This window comes from Eschrichtius robustus, chromosome 3 (genome assembly GCF_028021215.1).
Source record: "Eschrichtius robustus isolate mEscRob2 chromosome 3, mEscRob2.pri, whole genome shotgun sequence".
Classification (NCBI taxonomy): Eukaryota; Metazoa; Chordata; class Mammalia; order Artiodactyla; family Eschrichtiidae; genus Eschrichtius; species Eschrichtius robustus.
Window position 1 is genome coordinate 144,973,062 of NC_090826.1, and position 25,468 is coordinate 144,998,529.

Here is a 25,468-nt window from a genome sequence, read left to right on the forward strand (position 1 = left end):
TTTCCGTTGGTGTTGCCTCAGGGTTTTCAGGGCTCTCAGCCGTTAGAGCGCTCCAAGAAGTATCATGGCTGTTATGGTGATGAATCAATATGACTCCATGAGAGCGTGGAGGAGAGCAAAGATGAGTCAGTGGTCTGTCCATTCACAACTCATCTTGCTTACGTATCCTGCTGCCTGAAACACTGTCTTTTCTGGGTTCTGAATAAACCACTCTTCTATTTTCTCCCTCCCCTTACAGAAATGTTGTATTCTGTTTAGGTACCAAGTTAGTGGGGTGCTTGGAAAATGAGATAATGGCCATCATGAATAGGAACCACTAATAAGGTGGTTCTGAAACCAAATGCTAGTTGGATCTCACACTTTGTTTTCCTCTCAGTGGTGACTACCATGTTACTGTAACATGGTCAAGTGCGGACTGGCCAGGATCCATCAAAAACCTATTTGTAATCTGTCTGAGGGTAATAGGAAGGAAAGGGAAAAAATTGAAAGTGCAGACTTACGATACTTTTAAAAATACTATGACTGAAGAATCCCTATCTTCAGAACATGGTCCTTTGTACTTTTTTTTTTTTTTTTTTTTAGTTTTACTCTTTATTACCAGTGATTTCTGGCAGACAGTTTAAAAGTCATGACGGCTCAAAAACAACCACTGTGGGCCCTGGAAAAAGAAAATATAGTATTTTTAATCTAAAATCATGTGGAAGGCAAACACAGAAGGAAGTTTTTTTTCAGGAGTCCTAATTGACCTTTTATTATTTTTGGAAAAGTAAACCAAATATCAATATATTCTATTTCTGCTTTCAAATAGTCTTAGGATAGATGTTAAAATTTTTAAATCATTTATATTCCTCTCTTTAAGAAGTCCTTGTTTCCAATATATGTGCAGATGCTTCTCTTTCCAAAACTGACTTTTCATTTTAAAGACAATCTTGTGGTACTCATACTTTCTTCAGTGGTTCAAAAGCTTCTGATTTTAATAGAGCTGAGAGAGAGATATATGACTCTAGACCAGCACATTCTCATCACCATCTGGCATCTGGTTTCCGTTAATGACACAGAACATGGGGTGAGCCTTAGTGCTTTGCAGTCAGACTGTCTCCTGCCTTTAATGCCCAAAAGTTGTCATGCATCACGATCACCTGCATCATGCTTTCTCCTGCTTCCAAGACAAGATAACTGTATACATTTCATGTGTTTGTTGTCCTTAGGTTCTGCCTCAAGAACTGTCCACCCAATGATTTGGAATGTGCCTTGAGCCCGTATGCCTTGGAATACAAACTTGTCTCCCTCCCATTTGGAATAGACGCCAATCAGGATTTGATCCGGCTGGTTGCATACACACAGGATGGAGTGATGCATCCCAGGACAACTTTCCTCATGATAGATGAGGAACAGACTGCTCCTTTTGCCTTAAGGGATGAAAACCTTAAAGGAGTGGTGTACACAACACGACCACTACGAGAACCAGAGACCTACCGCATGAGGGTTCAAGCCTTATCCTACAGTGCCAACGGGACCATTGAATATCAGACCACATTCATAGTTTATATAGCTGTGTCTGCCTATCCATACTAAGCAGCTCTCCAAAGCCTAATCCACATAATTAAACTGCATATATCATGGGAATCAAGTTCTCTTCCAGATTACTGTCTCCTGAACAGTTGCAATCTTGGCAACTTGAAAATGGTGCTATGCTCTTTTGTGTGCCTTCCTTGGTACTGCTGAGGTATTTTCATGATCCCACCATGGTCATATCTTTTGGTAAGGTCTAGAAAAGTCCCTTAGTATTTTCTTTATTTATTACACTGGAGCAGTTACTTTGCAAAGATTATTCTGAACATCTAACAGGACCCATCAGTGATGTGTTTATAGTAACATAGTAGCTAAGATAATTTCCTGTAAAAAAAGAAAAAAAAAAAAAGCCAAGTGGATTTGAGCATTTAACCATTTTTAGAATAATAAAACTGGTTGCTATGTGTTTTGATCAAAGCTTACCAAGTAACTTATGAAGATGCTTTTTTATGTATTAATACTTTATAATAGGACTTACATACTTATGTTCACTTAGGAAAGAAAGAAATACCACTCATTGTAGAAATATAGTACAGCTTCTAGAAAGTTTTGATACCAAATGATGCTCACCTTGATTGAACATCCAAAATAAGGAGATTACTTTCAGTGACTTTCTGGAACCAGCTGAACCAGTTAGGATAGTAGGAAAACAGTATTTTTGTCCTCAATGATCATTTATGGCATGGATCTTTGCTCTAACATTTTTGACATGGCCTTCCATTCAGTTAGCACCATAACTTTTTTTTTTAATTTTTTTTTAAAGTCTTTATTGAATTTGTTACAATACTGCTTCTGTTTTATGTCTTGGTTTTTTGGCCATGAGACATGTGGGATCTTAGCTCCCCGACCAGGGATTGAACCCACACCCCCTGCATTGGAAGGCGAAGTCCTAACCACTGGACTGCCAGGGAAGTCCCATCTCCATAACTTTTACATTCTAGACTTTTTAAATATTCCTGTCAATTGGAAACAATTTTTTTTAAATACCAGTGGGACAGTTTTGTTTTTCTTGAAAATCTTGTATGTTCAAATTAGCATAAACGTTAAACGTCAATACACTGTAAATGGTGGTAACAGACTCTGGAAGCAATTGCCAGGATGTATTCTATTTTTATGAAGTGTACATATATTTCCTTAGTGTGTATTTTCTATATAATATCTTGATGGACTCTTTTATAAAGTTATTTTATAAAAAAATAACATTGTTACAGTAAAACCTGCCTAAATAAAATTTTCACATCCTTTTTCTTAACTTTTTTTAAAACCTAAAATTTGTTTCCTTATAGCTAAAGTATTAAAGTTTATAGACACACATACATATATGTGTATGTCATACATATCATAATTTAATCATCACAACTCTTGAGATAGTATTAGTCACATTTTTTATGTCAGGATCCTAGGATTCAGATAACTTATGTAACTCCCTTAAGACAACACAGCTAATTAGTTACAAAAATGTCATACCTTCTACTTCCCATGACTCCAAGTTAAACAGTATCTCCATTTCATGACAGTTTTCTCACCTAGCTAAACAGTTTTATATCACATGAAGTGACTTCATCTACCTGTGATTGATAGGTAATAAGCTAGCAAAGGTCTGATCATGGCCTATGATTGATTGAAGAATGTTTACCTAGCTCACATTATTCAAAGAAACCTGGAAAAATCATGTAGTCCACAGCCAGGCAGTCAGGAGGGTGATTATCTAAATCAATGTTTGCCAAAGAATATTCTACAGAACAATAGCCCAGGTAAGGTACTTTGAGTCAACTGAGTTCCAATATCAAGAAGTTTGTGAAACACTATATATCATGTCCTCCTATTAAATATTTACTATGAGTACTGATACTTAAATAATCTTAGAAATTCAGGAGTAAACAAATTTAAATTGTTCAAGTCCACAATTACCAAAATATTTAATCACAAACATTTGCCCCCAATGTATTGTAATATATCACTGAACATTTGGAGAATGCTGGTTTAATATAATCAAGATATCTGCTCAACTCTTTAGTCCTTAGAAAGGATACTTTACAGCCTACTTTGGTAAACAATTCCAGCACATGACCTTGAACATTGAGCTTCTTCTTAATTAAACCATGCTGACTTTAACACCCCACTTACGTCAATGGAGAGATCATCCAGACAGAAAATCAATAAGGAAACACAGGCCTTAAATGGTACATTAGACCAGATAGACTTGATATTTATAGAGCATTCCATGGAAAAGCAGAATACACATTTTTTTCAAGTACACATGGAACATTCTCCAGGATAGATCACATACTGGGCCAGAAAGCAAACCTCGGTAAAGTTAAGAAAATTTATATCAAGCACCTTTTCCGACCACAACGCTATTAGACATCAACTACAGTAAGTCCCCTACATGCAAATGAGTTCCATTCCAAGAGCGCGTCCATAAGTCCAATTTGTTTGTAAGTCCGACAAAGTTAGCCTAGGTACCCAACTAACACAATCAGCTATATAGTACTGTACTGTAACAGGTTTATAATACTTTTCTTACAAATAATACATTAAAAAACACAAAAAACAAAACACTTTTAATCTTACAGTACCTTTGAAAGTACAGTAATACAGTACAACAGCTGGCATCCAGGGGCTGGCATCGAGTGAACAGGCAAGAAGAGTTACTGACTGGAGGCAGGAGAGGAGGTGGGAGATGGTAGAGCTGAAGGATCATCAGCAATAGGAGACGGAGAGCAAGGGCAAGCTGCAATTTCACTCAAGCCTGACATCGATGGTACAGGTTTTTGTTCCTTGCTGGATTCAATTTATCTACCCTCTTGAAAAAAACCATCCAGTGATGTCTGGGTAGTAGCTCTTTTTTTCTCATCACAGATGACATGGTAGCCCTGGTTTGCATTCTGGATGGCTGCTGCAACCTTCATGTACTGTTCTACATTCGGGTCCTGTGCCTCAAAAACTAACAGTGCCTCCTCAAATAAAGAAAATTCCCTTGCCATTTCCTGCATTGTGAATCTCTTCGGTTATTCAGTTACTTCTTCCTCTTGTCCCTCTTCATCCTTTCTCTGGGCCTCCAATTCCTGGCACTTCTTAGCAGGACCAGCTACATCAATCACTGCTGCTTTTACACTTGCTTCTGGACATCCCAGGCTTGAAATAAAGATACTGTGCTACTGTACTCTATACAGCACTGTACAGTAAAGTACATAAAAGCACAACCACTTGTAGAGGAAGCACGTACATGACAATTTACACCAGACGTGTGAACTAACTTACATGATTGGACATACAAATGCACTTTCACATCTTTGAAAGTTCACAACTTGAAGGTTCATATATAGGGGACTTACTGTACAAGAGAAAAAATTGCAAAAAACACAAACATATGGAGGCTAAACAATGTGCTACTGAACAACCAATTGATCACTGAATAAATCAAAAAGGAAATCAAAAGATACCTAGAGACAAATGAAAAAGACAATGATCCAAAATCCTATGGGACACAGCAAAAGTGGTTCTAAGAGGGAGGTTTATAGTAATACAAGCTTACCCCAGGAAACAAGAAAAATCTCAAACAACCTAACCTTACACCTAAATCAACTAGAGAAAGAAGAACAAACAAAACCCAAAGTTAGTAGAAGGAAAGAAATAAAGATCAGAGCAGAAATAAGTGAAATAGAGACTAAAAAACAATAGAAAAGAGCAATGAAATTAAAGCAGGTTCTTTGAAAAGATAAACAAAATTGATAAACCTTTAGCCAGACTCATGAAAAAAAAGGAGACGGCCTAAATCAGTAAAGTCAGAATTGAAAAAGGAGAAGTTAGAACCAACACCACAGAAATACAAAGGACCATAAGAGACTACTACAAGCAACTATATGCCAATAAAATGGACAACCTAGAAGAAATGGACAAATTCTTAGGAAGGTACAATCTCCCAAGACTGAATTAGGAAGAAATAGGAAATATGAACAGACCAATCACAAATACTGAAGTTGAAACTGTGATTTAAAAACTTCCAACAACTGGGGCTTCCCTAGTGGCGTAGTCATTAAGAATCCGCCTGCCAATGCAGGGGACACGAGTTCAAGCCCTGGTCCAGGAAGATCCCACATGCCGTGGAGCAATTAAGCCCGTGCACCACAACTACTGAGCCTGCACTCTAGAGCCCGCAAGCCACAACTACTGAGCCTGTGCACCTAGAGCCCGTGCTCCTCAACAAGAGAAGCCATCAAAATGAGAAACCCGCGCACCACAACGAATAGTAGCCCCCACTCTCCACAACTAGAGAAAGCCCGTGCAGAGCAACAAAGACCCAATGCAGCCAAATAAATAAACAAAAATAATTTTAAAAAATAAAATAAAAAATTCCAACAAACAAAAGTCCAGGACCAGATGGCTTCACAGGTGAATTCTATCAACAGTTAGATGAGAGTTGACACCCAACCTTCTCAAACTATTACAAAAAATTGCAGAGGAAAGAACATCTCCAAATTCATTCTATGAGGCCACCATCACCCTGATAACCAGACAAAGATACCACAAAAAAGAAAATTACAGGCCAACGTCACTGATGAACATAGACGCAAAAATCCTCAATATGATACTAGCAAACCAAATCCAACAATACATTAAAAGAATCATACACCATGATCAAGTGGGATTTATCCCAGAGATGCAAGGATTTTTTAATATCTGTAAATCAGTGTGATATACCACATTAATAAATTGAAGAATAAAAGCCATGTGATGCAGAAAAAGCTTTTGATAAAATTCAACATCCACTTATGATAAAAAAAACTCTCCAGAAAGTGAGCATAGAGGAAACCTACCTCAACATAAAGACCATATATGACAAACCCACAGCTAACATCGTATGCAATGGTGAAAAGCTGAAAACATTTCCTCTAAGGTCAGGAACAAGACAAGGATGTCCACTCTCACCACTTTTATTCAACATAGTTTTGGAAATCCTAGCCACAGCAATCAGAGAAGAAAAAGAAATAAAAGGAATTCAAATTGGAAAAGAAGAAGTAAAACTGTCACCGTTTGCAGATGACATGATACTATACATAGAGAATCCTAAAACTGCCACCAGAAAACTACTAGAGCTAATCAATGAATTTGGTAAAATTGCAGGATACAAAATTAATGCACAGAAATCTCTTGCATTCCTATACACTAACGATGAAAAATCTGAAAGAGAAATTATGGAAACACTCCCATTTACCACTGCAACAAAAAGAATAAAATACCTAGGAATAAACCTACCTAAGGAGACAGAAGACCTGTATGCAGAAAACTATAAGATGCTGATGAAAGAAATCAAAGATGATACAAACAAATCAAAAGATATGCTATGTTCTCAGATTGGATCACTACTGTCAAGATGACTATACTACCCAAAATAATCTACAGATTCAATGCAATTCCTATCAAATTACCAATGGCATTTATCACAGAACTAGAATAATTCTAAAATTTGTATTGAAACACAAAAGACCCCAAATAGCCAAAGCAATCTTGAGACAGAAAAACAGCTGGAGGAATCAGGGTCCCTTACTTTAGACTATACTACAAAGCTACAGTCATCAAACAGTATGGTACTGGCACAAAAACAGAAATATAAATTCATGGAACAGGATGGAAAGCCCAGAAATAAACCCATGCACCTATAGTTAATCTATGACAAAGGAGGCAAGAATATTCAGTGGAGAAAAGACAGTCTCTTCAATAAGTGGTGCTGGGAACTGGGAATACTGGACAGCCACATGTAAAAGAATGAAATTAGAATATTCTCTAACACCATACTCAAAAATAAACTCAAAATGGAATAAAGACCTAAATGTGAAACTGGATTATATAAAACTCCTAGAGGAAAACATAGGCAGAACACACTTTGATATAAATCGCAGCAATATCGTTTTGGATCCATCTCCTAGAGTAATGGAAATAAAAACAAAAGTAAACAAATGGGACCTAGCTAAACTTAAAAGCTATTGCACAGCAAAGAAAGCAAACAAAATGAAAAGACAACTTACAGAATGGGAGAAAATATTTGCAAATGCTACGACCAACAAGGGATTAATCTCCAAAATATACAGACAGCTCATACAGCTCAGTATGGGAACAACCCAATCAAAAAATGGGCAGAAGATCTAAATATACATTTCTCTAAAGAAGACATACAGATGGCCAAAAAGCACATGAAAAGATGTTAAATATCACTAATTATTAGAGTAATGCAAACCAGAACTCCAATGACGTATCACCTCACACCAGTCAGAATGGCCATCTTCAACAAACCTACAAATAATAGAAGCTGGAGAGGGTGTGGAGAAAAAGGAACCCTCCTACACTGTTGGTGGGAATGTAAATTGGTGCAGCCACTATGGAAAACAGTGTGGAGGTTCCTTAAAAAACTAAAAATAGAACTGCCATATGATTCACCAATCCCACTCCTGGACATATATCCAGAGAAAACCATAATTCTAAAAGACTCATGCACCCCAATGTTCATTGCAGCACTGTTTCCCATAGTCAAGACATGGAAGCAACCTAAATGTCCATCAACAGATGAATGGATAAAAAGGATGTGGGGTGTGTGTGTGTGTGTGTGTGTGTGTGTGTGTGTGTGTGTGTGTATATAAAGTGGAATATTAATCAGCCTTAAAAAAGAATAAAATAATGCCACTTGCAGCAACATGAATGAACCTAGAGATTATCATACTAAGTAAGCCAGAGAGAGAAAGTCAAATATCATATGAGATCGCTTACATGTGGCATCTAAAAAAATGACACAAATGAACTTATATACAAATAGACCCACAGACATAGAAAAACTTATGGCTACCAAAGGGGAAAGGGAGGAGGAATAAATTAGGAGGTTGGGATTAACATATACACACCACTATATATAAAATAAATAATCAACAAGGACTTACTGTAGGGCACAGGGAACTCTACTCAATACTCTGTAATAACCTATAGGGGAAAAGAATCTGAAAAAGAATGTATATATGTATATGTGTAACTGAAACACTTTGTCGTACACCTGAAACTAACGCATTGTAAATCAACTATACTTAAATTAACAGATAAATAGTGCAGTGAGCCCCAAAAAACAAAACAAAAAGTTAAGTGACTCCATGTGGCCGTGGTGGTGGGCAGGCCTAGTATTCCTTGTGTTCCTCACTATCATGCACTTATTCTGCTGCTTTTCAGAACCCCCTCCCCTTGATAAACATTTGCCCCTGCTGGTTCTGAAAAAAAATATGTAATATGATGTCAAAAGCCATGATACTCGTGATACTTGCAGTTCAGAAAGAATGGAAAATCATGCTTCAGTAAACATCTAAAATAGTGCCCCAGGGAGAAAAACTAGTTAATTGCCGGGTCTGCCATAAAAATCCTGGCTTACAACAAGCTTTACAGGTACAAATATGTTCATACAACGAGTTTGATCAATTCAAACACAGGGAAAATCCCCCTCTCCACCAATTCGAGCACACTGGGCAATACCCCCGTCAGGTCCAATACCTTGCCTATGTTTGACTCCTTTTAAAAGGGTTACATACCTTTTCCATTAATCATGGTGACTTTTGTTATTCAGAAAACCAGTCATGCTTCCAATGCCACTACACCTCTAATGGTTCTCTTGGGTATGGTGAGCCTCTCTGGAACAACCCCTGGCCACCAGATGCTAATATCACCAGTGTTTTGGAACCCAGACCAAAACTGCATTCCCACAAATGCCTCTACTCTGTGTGCTTATAATGAAGATCAGACCCAAGGTGCCTACTGGATAGGGATGGAATGGACTAAAAGCTGGGCTAGAAATTGTCAGGCTCTATGGCAACAATGGGTGAAATCCTCTTACTTTACCATCTCATCTAAGCCGAGGGCATGGAGTACTCCCAGACTTCATGATTTTGAATATACTAATGGGCCCCTGTCTCCGCATTGTGTTCATGACTTGTCCCTTCCATGGATCTGGACGGCTGCTTCCTTGTTAAATTCTTCTATTCCCATATCTCTTACTGAACCTTCAGGATATATGTGGTTATGTAGCACTCCCTAGAATGAGGGCCCAAAGACAAGGACACGCCAGTGAATATTTGGCCCCTATGTAACTGCTTATCCTTATATCAATAATGCGTGGCACAAGGAAGCCTGTACATTAGGACACTTGGTCCCATTCACAGTCACAATATGTAATACTCAACACCATCCTAGAAGGGACATCAGATTAATGTCGGCAGGAATAGGAATGGCAGGGGAATTGGCAGCTCCACAGGGAGGCTTTGCCTACTATGAGGTAACCCTAGAAAATCTAACCAACACTTTGGAGAGCCTAGCCATGACCACTGAAAGTGCCCTAAATAGACTTTCAACTTCTTTAAGCTCACTGGCCAATGTAGTTAGGAGAATAGATTGGCCTTGGATTACTTGCTGACTGAGCAGGGTGGTGTTTGTGTGGTCATAAACAAAACCTGCTGTACCCATGTTAATAATTTGGTCCAGATTGAGATGACATCAAAAAGATTTATGAACAAGCGTCATGGTTACACCACTACAACCAGGGGTCAGGCCCTAACGCCATGTGGTCCATGATTAAGAGCACCCTCCCTAGGCTTATTTGGCTCCTGCCCCTCCTGGACCCAATAAGGGTCATACTCCTCCTCCTCCTCTTTGGACCCTTCGTCTTTAACCTCTTGGTTAAGTTCGTGTCTTCCAGGTTACAACAGTTCCACTCAAAACGATGGCTATGTGAGGATTCCAACCTCTAAAATCCTGACTTAAAGCAAGAAAACTGTCCTACCCTTGGGACCCCAGACCAGGCATCCAGAGATTTTCACTCTCTGATAGGCAGGGTCAACACCACTGCTCAGCCCTGAAGCAGCTACTGAAGATGGACAGTTGCCTCTCTGCTTCCCATAAGAATAGGAGTAAAATCTTCAGGGGAGGAATGAGTTAGGAGGGAAAGGGGCAGGACACGAACACTAGATATTGAAGAAGGGGTGCAGCCGTTGGGAAACAGTAAGGACTGGCTGGAACCAGCTGAAACCAAGGGGGCTTTGAGAATAGTCCAGGCATTGACATTTAGCTCATTATAACCTTCATTGTAATACTAAAAATCACTACCCCTTACACAATGACAGTTCCGAGGAAGACCAAAAAAGGCCAAAAAGTGGGCAGTGGCACAATTCCTGGGAAATCCCCACCTTACCTCAAAATAGCAAGAATATTCCTCCCACTATGAAACTACTTAGCCCATAAACACCTATGACCCCATACCCTGGAGTCGCTCTCACTTTGAGACAGCCTGCATTCTGCCTATGGAATGTGTATCGCTCTAAATAAACTCGCTTTCCCTTTACTCTGGCTTGCTCTTGAATTCCTTCCTGCTCAGATCCAAGAACCCTCACTTGGTGGTCCGTCCTAAGGGCTCCTGCAGGTCCCAGGATGTGACATTTCCCTCTCCTGCAACAGCACCTCTCCCGTAATGGCTATTACTATGAATGTGCTGCGGCTCGGTGTCTGAGAACGCCTTAGGAATCAAAAACAATAGTGCACTATATTTCCAGCCCGGCGAGGTGTGATCCAAGTCAGACCCCACTCTGGCCCTCTCTCTGGCCTTTGCTGAATACACTGGCTGGTATTCTAGCAAGTCAATCTGTCGGAGAAGTGTTCATCCTGACTCAGAGGATATAGTTTTAGATTAGGTGCCCCAGCATCCCTTTTTAATGGGATTCCTATTGGCCATGTGTTTTTGGCCTTCCCTGGGGTGCTGTTAGCACACACTCTGGTCTTACCTTTTTCTAGACCTCTGGGGGAAAGAGCTCTGTCTCCTTTCCTGGGGTTTTCATTAGCGCCATCTGTAGGCTTAAAGTGTGTTCTGGTGGGACTCCGATGTCAAGCTGTTCTGGTGAACAACTTCAGGGTGAGGTCCATCAGACTGTTCATCAGCTCATTCCTCACTGTCAGTTTCACCTGGGGCTCCTGTGGGGAATTAGGTGTCTCAAGTCCAAGGGAGCCCCTGGGCCACTTCATTCATCAGAGTGACCCTCTCTTTCTACCATATGAGAGGCTCTCATCTCATTTTTTTTTCTCATGTTTTACTCTAGGGCAATGTTTTCCAATGTTCTTCCTCCTTACGGTAGCACATTGTACCTTCCCCAGTAGTGGCTTTCCTCTCTTGGGACAATGCCAATGCCAAAAAAGTGACATTTCATTTCGTTTTGCATCTTCCTTCTCCTGTTGTTCCCTGTTCAACACTTTAAAAGCAACATCTACCCATTGAGAAGGGTTCATTCCAAATGCATCATCTAATCTTTGCAACTTTCTCCTGATATCTGAGGCACTTTGCCCCCCAAAATTTCAAGCTTACCATTCTAATATTTTCAGGGGCCTCGGGATCTGCATTAGTATAATGTCTGTAGGCCTGATAAATCTTTTCCAAAAATTTTCTCCCAATTTCTGGAAGGGTCTTCATTTGGTTTTTTGCTGATTTTCTTGAATTTTGCTCAAACTCTTTGCTTTCGTTCTCCTTTTCAGGGGAACTTTTTCAGGGAAAGCCCTGCCAAGATGCACCAATAAGCAGTGCCCTAATAAGGGTGTTCCTCCCTCATTGGGGTCCCAGTTTGGTTCAGCTGTGGGTACTGCCTAGTGGGCTTCATGTGTAGAGGATCCTCCTTATAAAGGAGGGTTGCAATCTTTCCAGTTAAACAAGTCTGAGAAACCCAGCTGGCTGGTCATTTGCGTTTAGCCCCGCTATGAGATAAGGCATAAGGGAAATTGCCCTGCCCTGGGAGTGACTCCTGGCCCAAAAAGGATGCCCTGTCAGGTCTTAGAATGGCGATACCAGACCAAGTCACTGTGCCCCAGGAACTAACACAGGATTTTCTAAGTGGTCCCTATAAGGAGGGGCAGTCCTGAGCCCCAGTGTCGGGAACTGGGGTTGAATAGAAGTAGATGGTGGGGGAGGGGTGGATATATTGGAGCAGCTGAGACAGCTAGCCCAGGTGGAGGAGTTAAGGTTTGAAGCAATCTATTCTCACTCTCATTCTCTTCCTTATTTTCCCTGATGTAATAGCACAAATGCCTGCATATTAAAGAATTCCATCATTCTTCTCCGCTTCTTCGAGAAGGGCCACCATAAAACCATAGATAGCAGTTGATCACATCCAACCATTAAAAGGATGCCTTTTTGCCTTGACATCAACCAACTGAGCTGAATTCTGGGCTGGAGCTTTTGGTGATTTTAGGAACCAAGTGAAACCTTTCTCTTCTCCCTGTAAATATCCCACAGACAGGTCATTTTTTTTTTTTAAATTCCTTTCCTCTATTTGACACCTGTAAAAGTTTTAAATATCAGAAAACTGATTTGGCTGTAAATGGAGAAAGAACTGAAAAACCCAAAGGTCAAACAGAAAATCCTAAATAAACCCTCAAGTTTGGTCTTGGGTTTTACATATACCAATGACACAGGAGACCACAAAGGATATAATTAACACAGCAAGGGCAGCAGTACATGGTGCACAGGGTCCCAAGATAACCCTGCCTAAACCCCTTGTGGAGATCCTGACAGGCACTGTGACCACACATTGTTACAATAAAAGAGCATCTTCTTCTCACTCATGAGTTCATGGCTGGAATCAAATCACTTATCCAAAATTCACCTCAGAGAACTTTCTTTAGCAATAGTTGAGACATTCCCCATTTTTACAGACAGAAATTCAAGACAAACAAAACACAAATGGCACAAACAAATGTAGCATCCATAGAAACATGACCCAGGTCACAAATCAGGTAAAAGTCCAACAACTCTTTTCTCTCTCCAGCGGGGTACCCCACTCAAATACAAAACAAATTGGCTTATTCCAGGGGAAAAAAAGCCCCAGACAGAGAAGAAATAAAGTTTCTGGCTGTACACACCGGAGCGACTTACCCTAATGTATGGAGCCCGTTGGATCCCAAATATTGATTCCTTGATCCAATTTCCAAGCACTGGGGCAGCTGGTGCCCCTTTGGGGAATTTTGAAGGGCAGGTAGGTCCTCAGGACAAGTGGTCCTGGCAACTGCTAGGGCCTGACCTGAAAATTCCCCAACAGGCTGGCTGACCACGAGCAGCAAGGTTCCTGGCTGGCTCCTCACAATTTGTTACCAAGTCCAAGCTCATACTGCTTGATACACAACAGGCCAAAAAGTCGAAAGATGAGTTTCTGGGGCAAGGAATAGCGACTTTATTCAGAAAGCCAGCAGACCAAGAAGGTGGTAGACTAGTGTCCCATATAACCATCTTGCCTGAGCATTCAGGCTTCTTTTATACTAAAAGGGGAGGGAGTAAAGCCAAACATTTCCTGCTTCCGGTCAGCCTCCAGAGGGGATGTGTTCATTTCTTCCTGCCTGCAGTCATTCACAGGTGGGCCTGGTCAGGATGTTTCAGGTGAGCTAAATGATGGTATTTTAGCTCAATGCTCATTACCTGGGAGGCAGGGTTCCCAGAGATGGGCCATTATGTATAATTTAAGCTTACAGGCAACACCACTTTAGTGATTAACTTGTAATAGAGTACATAGTTTCTTCCCTATTACAACCCTAGTGGTTGAGCAGAGTTTGACAGTGATATCAGTTATCAAGCTTGAAAATTTCCTTAGGATGACAAGACAGGGTGTTGAAGCCCTCCATGGCATCTAGCAAAGCTGTAAGGAGCAAGTCCACATCTTGTATGTTGCTATTACAGTCATAATAGCATAAAAGGGAAGGTCTCCAAGGGCAGGAAACCAAGGGGCAAGTGAGAAATCTAATAGGTAATAGTAGACTCACATATTTACAATTCCTTATATGTCATAGGAAGTCTACCTACGATATAATTAAGTAATCTGATGTTAACGTAGAAAGAAGTATGATCTGCACCAGTGGTCAGCAAACTTCTTCTGTAAAGGGAAAAGTAGTTAATATTTTAGGCTCTATAGGCCATATGGTTTCTCTTGCTACTAGTCAACTCTGCTGTGTTGTCACAAAAGCAGCCACAGATAGTATGTATACATGTGTTCTACTATCACTTTATTTACAAAATCAGGCTGGGTTTGGCCTGTGGGACATAGTTGAACCTATGCTCTACACAATGAGTATAATTCTTTTTATCATTCAGCCTAATCCAAGCTCAAAGTACAGACACTAGGCAATGGCTCTGATCAAGTTTTGTAACAGGAGTCTGCATATGCAATCCTACCGCATCTCTCTAACCCATTCTCAATCTTTACATTATCCCAGTCCGTAGACTTAGCTGTTAAAATAGCAATCATGTTCAAGCCTCACACTCCCTTCATAAACACAGCCATGCCCAGAGGAACATGCTTTGCAGGGCTAGATAACAGCACACTCACCAGAACTTACTTTACATTTCAATCTGTCTGGGTGAGCAAGGTAGGGAGGAGATATGACACTCCCTTCCAAGACCCTTTGTCAAACTGACTACTTGCTATTGTTTCATGATCAACTCAAATTTATAATCCAACATATGGTTAACCCAAACCCTGTCCACGTATTCCCTGTTCCCTAGCAACATTCGAGTTACTACAGTGGTCATGTGACTCCATTCTGTCCAATAAAATGTAAGCAGAAGTCACTTGGGATTTTGGGGAACTTGCTTTAAAAGGGAGGGTCTTGTTAATCACAAACTCCTAATTTAGGATAAATTAGGAGTTAACATAAACACACTACTATATATAAAATTGATAACCAACAAGGACCTACTGTATAGCACAGGGAACTATACTCAATATTTTGTAATAATCTATAAGGGAAAAGAGTCTGAAAAAATATATATAACTGAATCACTTTGCTGTACCTGAAACTAACACAACGTTGTAAATCAATCATACTTCAATTTAAGTAATTAATTAATTAAAAAGAATAAAAGAAGCAAAAGAAGCCAGGCACACCTAAAAAAAGACATCTCTACCCCTCCAAAACAAAACAAATAAAAGGGAAGTTTTGGTGGCATGCTAGTTTGGCTTTTTGCCGATTTCCATCTTTCCATGCTCAGAATGTGGAGAGAAATGTAGCAGCCAATTTGCAACAATGAGGCAACAACTCTGAGGATGAAGACCTACATACTAAGGGCGGAGAAAGAAGGAAAGAGCTGAGACCTTATGTGACATTGTTGAACCACCCTATAAGCACTGGAATAACTTCTGGTTGTATGAGGGCGATAAACCCCTTGCTTATTCAATCCCTTGTTTGTTGCATTGTCTATACATTCATGCCTAGGGCATGACCCTCCAAATCTTATCCTTCCCTAGTCTTCCCCAACTAAGTTAATGGTACTACCATTCAACCAGTTACTCCAGCTGAAACCCTGGGATTCACTCATAATGTCTCACTCACCCAAACTCCCCAAATTCAATGCATGAAATGGTAACTCTTCACCTCTACTGCTATTACCCTAGGTGCTATAGACTGAATGTTTGTATCTCCCCCAAATTCATATGTTGAAACCTAACCCCCAGTGTGATGGTATTTGCAGGTGGGGACTTTGGGAGATGATTAGGTTCCGAGTACTCCACCTCATGAATAGAATTTGTGCCCTTATAAAAGAGACCCCAGGGAGATCCCTAGCCCCTTCTACCATGTGAGGACACAGCAAAATCACAGCCATCTCTAAGCCAGAAAGCAGGCCTTCAGCAGACACCTAATCTGCCAATGCCTTGACCTCGGACTTCCCAGACTCTAGAACTGTGAGAAATAAAGTTCTGTTGTTTATAACCCACCCAGGCTATGATATTCTGTTAAAGCAGCCAGAACTGACTAAGACACTAAGCAAGACCACCATCATCTCACACAATACACTCCTTACTGGTTCATTCTCCACTTCTCTGCTATACTCCATTTTCTACCAGACGGATCTTTTAAAAACATCAGACCGTGTCATTCCATCAATGACTTTCCATTCTTTTCTTTCATGGCTAAAACTCTTATATGATCTGGTTCCTCCCTACTGTGTCAGCTTAGGTAAGCTGGAACTACATATCCTTTCTCTGCACTGTTCAGAGTGTGTCCATAAGAGACATTTCTCACAAGACTTGGGAGGCAGAAGTGAAGATACAGTCAACTGCTTTTACACTTTGAAGGTCAGTGCAGGGGTCCCAGGTACTGTGGCAACTCATGTACATTGTCACTATAGTCTGGCTTCCCTTGCTGGTGTGAGATAGTCATTGGTGCAGGTCAGCTATTCTACCTCTCAATGGATCTCCTTCTACAACTCTGGGTCACATAAGTATTTATCTCTGTGTCAAAGAGCCCCATCTCTTCCTGCAAGAGACCCACACCATCAAAGCCAGAAGATTGGAAATGAGAGACTAACACCGCTTCCAGTCTGTCCTCATGGGTTCCAACTCATATTCGTGGATTTCAGTTTTGCCTTGCTCTCCCTTGCACATCCATCTTCCCAAGTCCCTGCTCTGCTGACATCAAACTCTCACCCCAGAGGCAATGTTTTATAGAGACTTTATAGTGATATTAATTCACACTCCAATTGCAAAAGCTCAAACACACACACACACACACACACACAATCTCCTAGTGATGAAATCTCTGTGATAGAACCTGACTGATACAGAATTTTTTTTTTAATATCTTTATTGGAGTATAATTACTTTACAATGTTGTGTTAGTTTCTGCTGTAGAACAAAGTGAATCAGCTATATGTATACATATATCCCCATATCCCCTCCCTCTTGAGCCTCCCTCCCACCCTCCCTATCCCACCCCTCTAGGTCATCACAAAGCATCGAGCTGATCTTCCTGTGCTATGCAGCTGCTTCCCACTAGCCATCCATTTTACATTTGGTAGTGTATATATGTCAGTGCTATCCTCACTTTGTCCCAGCTTCCCCTTCCCCACCCCATGTCCTCAAGTCTGTTCTCTACATCTGCATCTTTATTACTGCCCTGCTACTAGGTTCATCAGTACTGTTTTTTAGATTCTGTATGTATGCATTAGCATACGGAATTTGTTTTTCTCTTTCTGATTTACTTAACTCTGTATGACAGACTCGAGGTCCATCCACCTCATAACAAATAACTCGATTTCATTCCTTTTTATGGCTGAGTAATATTCCATTGTATATATGTGCCACATCCATTCATCTGTCGAACCCTCCTGCCCTGTTGGTGGGAATGTAAATTGATACAGCCACTAAGAAGAACAGTATGGAGGTTCCTTAAAAAACTAAAAATAGAACTACCATATGACCCAGCCATCCCACTACTGGGCATATACCTTGAGAAAACCATAATTCAAAAAGAGTCATGTACCACAATGTTCATTGCAGTTCTATTTACAATAGCCAGGACATGGAAGCAACCTAAGTGTCCATCGACAGATGAATGGATAAAGATGATACAGACTTTAAATGGATTCTCTGAATTGGTTCTGAGTTAACTTGAATTGGTGTGTGATCTAGTCAGATTTACTAGCATTAATAAGCTGCCTCAAGTGGTACAGTGGACACTGATAGTTCATGGGAGGCAGTGCCAAAATGGTACTCAGATTGTCTCCAATAGACATTTCTATCAAGTGTTTATGGAAGGCAAGCCTTTGAACAGTCAAGTATTTACTCCCACAGATCATTTTGGTGAAAACGGAAAGTATGTTGCTTGCTTGCTTCTTAGTGCACTGGAGAATGAGGAGAAAGAAAATAATGAGTTCAGGGCTTTAAATTCCCAACTAAGTTTCTGCAGAATGATATAAAATTGAATGATGAGGGCTTCCCTGGTGGTGCAGTGGTTAAGAATCTGCCTGCCAATGCAGGGGACACAGGTTCGCGCCCTGGTCCAGGAAGATCCCACATGCCGCGGAGCAACTAAGCCTGTGTGCCACAACTACTGAGCCTGTGCTCTAAGCCCATGAGCCACAACAACTGAGTCCGTGTGCCACAACTACTGAAGCCCACGTGCCTAGAGCCTGTGCTCCACAACAAGAATAGCCACCACAATGAGAAGCCCACGCACCACAACGAAGAGTAGCTCCCACTCGCTGCAACTAGAGAAAGCCTGCGCACAGCAACGAAGACCCAACGCAGCCAAAAATAAAACAAATAAAAATTTTAAAAAGACTTTATTAAAAAAAAAATTGAATGATGACAAAAAAGAAACCTTGATCTCCTATAACTGCAGAGCCAATTTCTCCAAAAACCAAAACAAAGATCTAGCTCTGAGAGTGCTTAGATTACAGTACAAACTTAACTCCCAATCTCTTATGTTAAAGTTAGAGCACTGATTGAAAAAGAAGTGTGATCCTAAAACTTGGGATGGAAGCATATGAGCAGATTTTGATGAAGCTAGAAAACTTGAACCCCAAATCTGATGTGTCTTTTCCACCAATAGAGACAGTGCTTCCTCTGAGGAAATTAGTCTTCTTTGTCTAAATAGCCCGTAATGGTCTCTCCTAAAGCCCTTACAAGAGACTCTGAGCCTCCTCAGATATTTTGATGCAGTTAAGGGTTTACAGGCTTTGAAGAGAGGAGAAACATTGTCAAACTCAACAAATGTTTGATGTGTGGAGTGATAATTGGCATTACAAATGGATACATCATTGTCATTATGAAGACAAGAAGTTAGGAGTTCATACTAGACAGCCTCTGCTTTTTCTGTGAAATAGATGTTAAAACAGAGGAATTGGGGGTTTGAGAAGAAGAGTCAAGTTGTGGAATAGCAGCCAAGAAGAATCAGAATCACAGGGACCTGCATTAAAATTGGCAAATGTTGTTAAGAGCATAATAGAGATCATCAGAAAACTTTAATATTTATGGACAACAGTACAGTTAACGCTGTGTCAGCAGCTGAAATGGAGTGGAGAATGTAGATGATTCAATTTGTCCACAATCCGAGCTTTTCTGAGCAGGTAAAGTGCTGGAAAGTTGGGGCAATGGAGTTGATGGTGTTACTGAGAGCGATGTCTAAAGAAATGGATGTGGATTGTAGGCCAGAGAGAAAGAAAAAGTGGAACCAAGAAATGAATAATAAGACCAAAAAAGCAAGGAAAATTTAAAGGCATGAAGATTAATTTGCTCATTTGAAAACTATTTCTCTTTTCAACAGCTTTATTGGAAGTATAATTTATAAACCATAAATTTTACCCATTGTAAGTGTAAAATTTAATCATGTTTAATAAATTTACAGAGTTGTGTAACTATCATGACAATCTAATTTTAGAATGTTTCCATCACTCCAAAAAGATCCCTCGTATCCATTTGCAGATATTCCCTAATTTTACCTCTAACACTATACAACCAGTAATTAATTTTCTGTCTCTATAAATTTGCCTTTTCTAGACATTTCATATGAATGGAATTATACAGTATGTTGTCTTTTGCATCTGGCTCATTCTACTTAGCACACCATTCCTGAGGTTCATCCATACTGTCAGTATTTCATTCCTTTTAATTGTTGAATAGTATTCCATTGTGTGAATATGCCACTTTTATTTACCTGTGACTCAGTTTCCTGATTTTGGCTATTATGAATAATACTGCCATGAAAATTCACACGTAAGTCTTTGTGCAGACATATATTTTCATTTCTCTTGCATAGATACCTTGAACACCCAAGAACCTAACAATTTTACTCCTGGGTATCTATGCAAGAGATGTCTACACAAAGACTTAACACGTAAATTTATGTTTAAGTTTCTAAGAAATTGTCAACCTGTTTTTCAAAGTGGCTGCAACGCTTATATTCTGATCAGTAATATATGAAGATTCTAGTTTCTCCACATCCACACCAACACTAGTTATTATCTATTCTAGTGGGTATGGAGTGGAATCTCCAATAGTGTGATTTATAAGAAATATATATTTGATCATTCAGGTCATTCTCATATATATTTGGTCTTTGTCCACAGTTCCTGGCTCAAAGCTTCCCACACCCTTGGAATTTCCTAAGTGCTGAGAGTCATAAAAGTGTCTTTTGTTATGTGAATGAGGTGACTTTTGGAAGCACCTAAGGATGGAGGCTGTTTGCCAGGAGCATTAACCTTGTGATTAGAAGGTTGGAACTTTCAGTCCCACTCCCTGATTTCCAGGGAGGGGAGAGAAGCTTGAGGTTGAATTAATCACCATTGGTCAATGATTTGCTCAACTAAGACTAAATGAGGCCTCCATAAAAACCCCCAAAAGACAGCTTCTCGGCCTCTTTTGGAGAGTTTTCACGTTGGGGAACCAGAAAGCCTCCGCATGCCACTACATTCTATGAGGAACAGAGCTCCTTTGTTCAGAACCTTGCTCTGTGTATCTCTTCATCTGGCTGTTGTTTTGCATTCTTTATTATTCTTTTATAATAAATTGATAATCTAGTGAGTAAATGAGTTTTTCTGAGTTCTGTGAGACACTATAACAAATTAATTGAACCCAAGGATGGGGTTGTGGGAACATCTGATATCCAAATTGTCAGAAGCACGGGTAACAACCTGGGCTTGCAACTGGCATCTGAAGTGGAGGGTGGTCTTGTGGGACTGAGCCCTTTAACTGTGGAATCTAATTCTATCTGCAGGTATATAGAACTTTTTTTTAGTTGTCTATTTTACACATATTTGTGTATATATGTCAATCCCAATCTCCCAGTTCATCCCACCACCACACCCCCCCCCCACTTTCTCCACTTGGTGTCCATACGTTTGTTCTCTACATCTGTGTCTCTGTTTCTGCCTTGCACACTGGTCCATCTGTAATATTTTTCTAGATTCCACATATATGCATTAATATACAATATTTGTTTTTCTCTTTCTGACTTACTTCACTCTGTATGACAGTCTCTAGATCCATCCACGTCTCTACAAATGACCCAATTTCATTCCTTTTTATGGCTGAGTAATATTCCATTGTATATATGTATCACATCTTCTTTATCCATTCATCTGTCAATGGGCATTGAACTTGCTTCCATGACCTGGCTATTGTAAATAGTGCTGCAATGAACATTGGGATCCATGTGTCTTTTTGAATTATGGTTTTCTCTGGGTATATGCCCAGTAGTGGGATTGCTGGGTCATATGGTAATTCTATTTTTAGTTTTTTAAGGAACCTCCATACTGTTCTCCATAGTGGCTGTATCAATTTACGTTCCCACCAAACAGGGCAAGAGGGTTCCCTTTTCTCCACACCCTCTCCAGCATTTTTGGTTTGTAGATCTTCTGATGATGCCCATTCTAACTGGTGTGAGGTGATACCTCTTTGTAGTTTTGATTTGCATTTCTCTAATAATTAGTGATGTTGAGCAGCTTTTCATGTGCCTCTTGCCCATCTGTATGTCTTCTTTAGAGAAATGTCTATTTAGGTCTTCTGCCCATGTTTGGATTGGGTTGTTTGTTTTTTTAATATGGAGCTGCATGAGCTGTTTATATATTTTGGAGATTAATCCTTTGTCTGTTGATTCGTTGGCAAATATATTCTCCCATTCTGAGGGTTGTCTTTTCATCTTGTTTATAGTTTCCTTTGCTGTGCAAAAGCTTTGAAGTTTCATTAGGTCCCATTTGTTTATTTTTGTTTTTATTTCCATTACTCTTGGAAGTGGGTCAAAAAAGATCTTGCTGTGATTTATGTCAAAGAGTGTTCTTCCTATGTTTTCCTCTAAGAGTTTTATAGTGTCCGGTCTTACATTCAGGTCTTTAATCCATTTTGAGTTTATTTTTGTGTGTGATGCCAGGGAGTGTTCTAATTTCATTCTTTTACATGTTGCTGTCCAGTTTTCCCAGCACCACTTATTGAAGAGGCTGTCTTCTCTCCATTGTATATCCTTGCCTCCTTTGTCATAGATTAGTGGACCATAGGTGGGTGGGTTTATCTCTGGGCTTTCTATCCTGTTCCACTGATCTATATTTCTGTTTTTGTGCCAGTACCATATTGTCTTGATTACTATAGCTTTGTAGTATAGTCTGAAGTCAGGGAGTCTGATTCCTCCAGCTCCGTTTTTTTTCCCTCAAGACTGCTTTGGCTATTCTTTTGTGTCTCCATACAAATTTTAAGATTTTTTTGTTCCAGTTCTGTAAAAAAATGCCATTGGTAATTTGATAGGGATTGCACTGAACCTGTAGATTGCTTTGGGTAGTATAATCATTTTCACAATATTGATTCTTCCAATCCAAGAGCATGGTATATCTCTCCATCTGTTTGTGTCATCTTTGATTTCTTTCATCAGTGTCTTATACTTTTCTGAGTACAGGACTTTTACCTCCTTAGGTAGGTTTATTCCAAGGTATTTTATTCTTTTTGTTGCAATAGTGAATGGAATTGTTTCCTTAATTTCTCTTTCTGATCTTTCATTGTTAGTGCATAGGAATGCAAGAGATTTCTGTGCATTAATTTTGTATCCTGCAACTTTACCACACTCATTGATTAGCTCTAGTAGTTTTCAGGTGGCATCTTCAGGATTCTCTATGTATAGTATCATGTCATCTGCAGACAGTGACAGTTTTACTTCTTCTTTTCCAATTTGTATTCCTTTTATTTCTTTTTCTTCTCTGATTGCCGTGGCTAGGACTTCCAAAACTACGTTGAATAATAGTGGTGAGAGTGGACATACTTGCCTTGTTCCTGATCTCAGAGGAAATGCTTTCAGTTTTTCACCATTGAGAATGATGTTTGCTGTGGGTTTGTCATATATGGCCTTTATTATCTTGAGGTAGGTTCCCTCTATGCCCACTTTCTGGAGAGTTTTTATCATAAATGAGTGTTGAATTTTGTCAAAAGCTTTTTCTACATCTATTGAGATGATCATATGGTTTTTCTTCTTCAATTTGTTAATATGGTGTATCACGTTGATTGATTTGTGTATACTGAAGAATCCTTGCATTCCTGGGATAAATCCCACTTGATCATGGTGTATGATTCTTTTAATGTGCTGCTGGATTCTGTTTGCTAGTATTTTGTTGAGGATTTTTGCATCTTCTTCATCAGAGATATTACTCTATAATTTTCTTTTTTAGTAGTAAGTTTGTCCGGTTTTGGTATCAGGGTGATGGTGGCCTTGTAGCATGAGTTTGGAAGTGTTCCTTCCTCTGCAATTTTTTGGAAGAGTTTGAGAAGGATGGGTGTTAGCTCTTCTCTAAATGTTTGATAGAATTCGCCTGTTAAGCTATCTGGTCCTGGACTTTTGTTTGTTGCAACATTTTAAATCACAGTTTCAATTTCATTACTTGTGATTGGTCTGTTCATATTTTCTGTTTCTTCCTGGTTCAGTCTTGGAAGGTTATACCTATCTAAGAATTTGTCCATTTCTTCCAGATTGTCCATTTTATTGGCATAGAGCTGCTTGTAGTAGTCTCTTCTGATGTTTTGTATTTCTTTGGTGTCGGTTGCAACTTCTCCTTTTTATTTCTTTTTTTTTTTAATTAAAAATATTTTTTTTTTGGCTGCAGTGGTCTTCATTGCTGTGTGTGGGCTTTCTCTAGTTGCAGCATACAGGGGCTAATCTTTGTTGTGGTGCATGGGCTTCTCATTGTGGTGGTTTCTCTTGTTTCAGAGCACAGGCTCTAGGCATGTAGGCTTCGGTAGTTGTGGCACACAGGCTCAATAGTTGTGGCTCACGGGCTATAGAGCACAGGCTCATTAGTTATGGCACATGGGCTTAGTTGCTCTGTGGCATGTGGGATCTTCCTGGACCAGGGATCAAACCCGTGTCCTCGGCATCGGCAGGCAGATTCTTAACCACTGTGCCATCAGGGTTTTATTGATTTGAGTCCTCTCGCTCTTTTTCTTGATGAGACTGGCTAAAGGTTTATCAATTTTGTTTATCGTCTCAAAGAACCAGCTTTTAGATTTATTGACCTTTGCTTCATTCTCTTTGTTTCTATTTCATTTATTTCTGCTCTGATCTTTATGATTTCTTTCCTTCTGCTAACTTTGGGTTTTCTTTGTTCTTCTTTCTCTAGTTCCTTCAGGTGTAAGGATAGATTGTTTTTTTGAGATTTTTCTTGTTTCTTGAGGTAGGATTGTATTGCTATAACCTTCCCTCTTAGAAATGCTTTTTCTTCATCCCATAGGTTTTGTATCGTTGTGTTTTCACTGTCATTTGTCTCTAGGTATTTTTTGATTTCCTCTTTGATTTCTTCAGTGACCTCTTGGTTATTTAGTAACATATTGTTTAGCCTCCATGTGTTTGTGTTTTTTACATTTTTTCCCTGTAATTGATTTCTAATCTCATAGCATTGTGGTCAGAAAAGATGCTTGATATGATTTCAATTTTCTTAAGTTTACTGAGGCTTGATTCCTGACCCAAGATGTGATCTATCGTGGAGAATGTTCCATGCACACTTGAGAAGAAAGTGTAATTTGCTGTTTTCAGATGGAATGTCCTATAAATATCAATTAAATCTATCTGGTCTATTGTGTCACTTAAAGCGTCTGTTTCCTTATTTATTTTCATTTTGGATGATCTGTCCATTGTTGTAAGTGAGCTGTTAAACTCCCCCACTTTTACTGTGTTACTGTCAATTTCCTTTTTTATCGCTATTAGCATTCGCCTTATGTATTGAGGTGCTCCTATGTTGGGTGCATATATAATTATAATTGTTATATATTCTTCTTGGATTGATCCCTTGATCATTATATAGTGTCCTTCCTTGTCTCTTGTAACATTCTTTATTTTAAAGTCTATTTTATCTGACATGAGTATTGTTACTCCAGGTTTCTTTTGATTTCCATTTGCATGGACTATCTTTTTCCATATCCTCACTTTCAGTCTGTATGTGTCCCTAGATCTGAAGTGGGTCTCTTGTAGACAGCATATATATGGGTCTTGTTTTTGTATCCATTCAATGAGACTGTGTCTTTTGGTTGGAGAATTTAATCCATTCACATTTAAGGTGATTATTGATATGTATGTTCCTATGACCATTTTCTTAATC

The 25,468-nt window shown here is 39.5% G+C and overlaps 1 protein-coding gene across 4 annotated transcripts in view; it reads left to right on the forward strand.

Moving 5' to 3' along the window:
* HMCN1 (hemicentin 1) overlaps window positions 1-2,789 on the forward strand; it is a 529,724-nt gene extending 526,935 nt beyond the window's left edge. For all 4 annotated transcript variants that reach the window (XM_068541417.1, XM_068541420.1, XM_068541418.1 and 1 more), the window contains one exon: window positions 1,209-2,789. In XM_068541417.1, coding sequence (XP_068397518.1) covers window positions 1,209-1,575 — 367 coding nt within the window. In that variant the 3' untranslated portion in view covers window positions 1,576-2,789. The remainder of the gene's footprint in view (window positions 1-1,208) is intronic.
* Window positions 2,790-25,468: the final 22,679 nt, after the last annotated feature.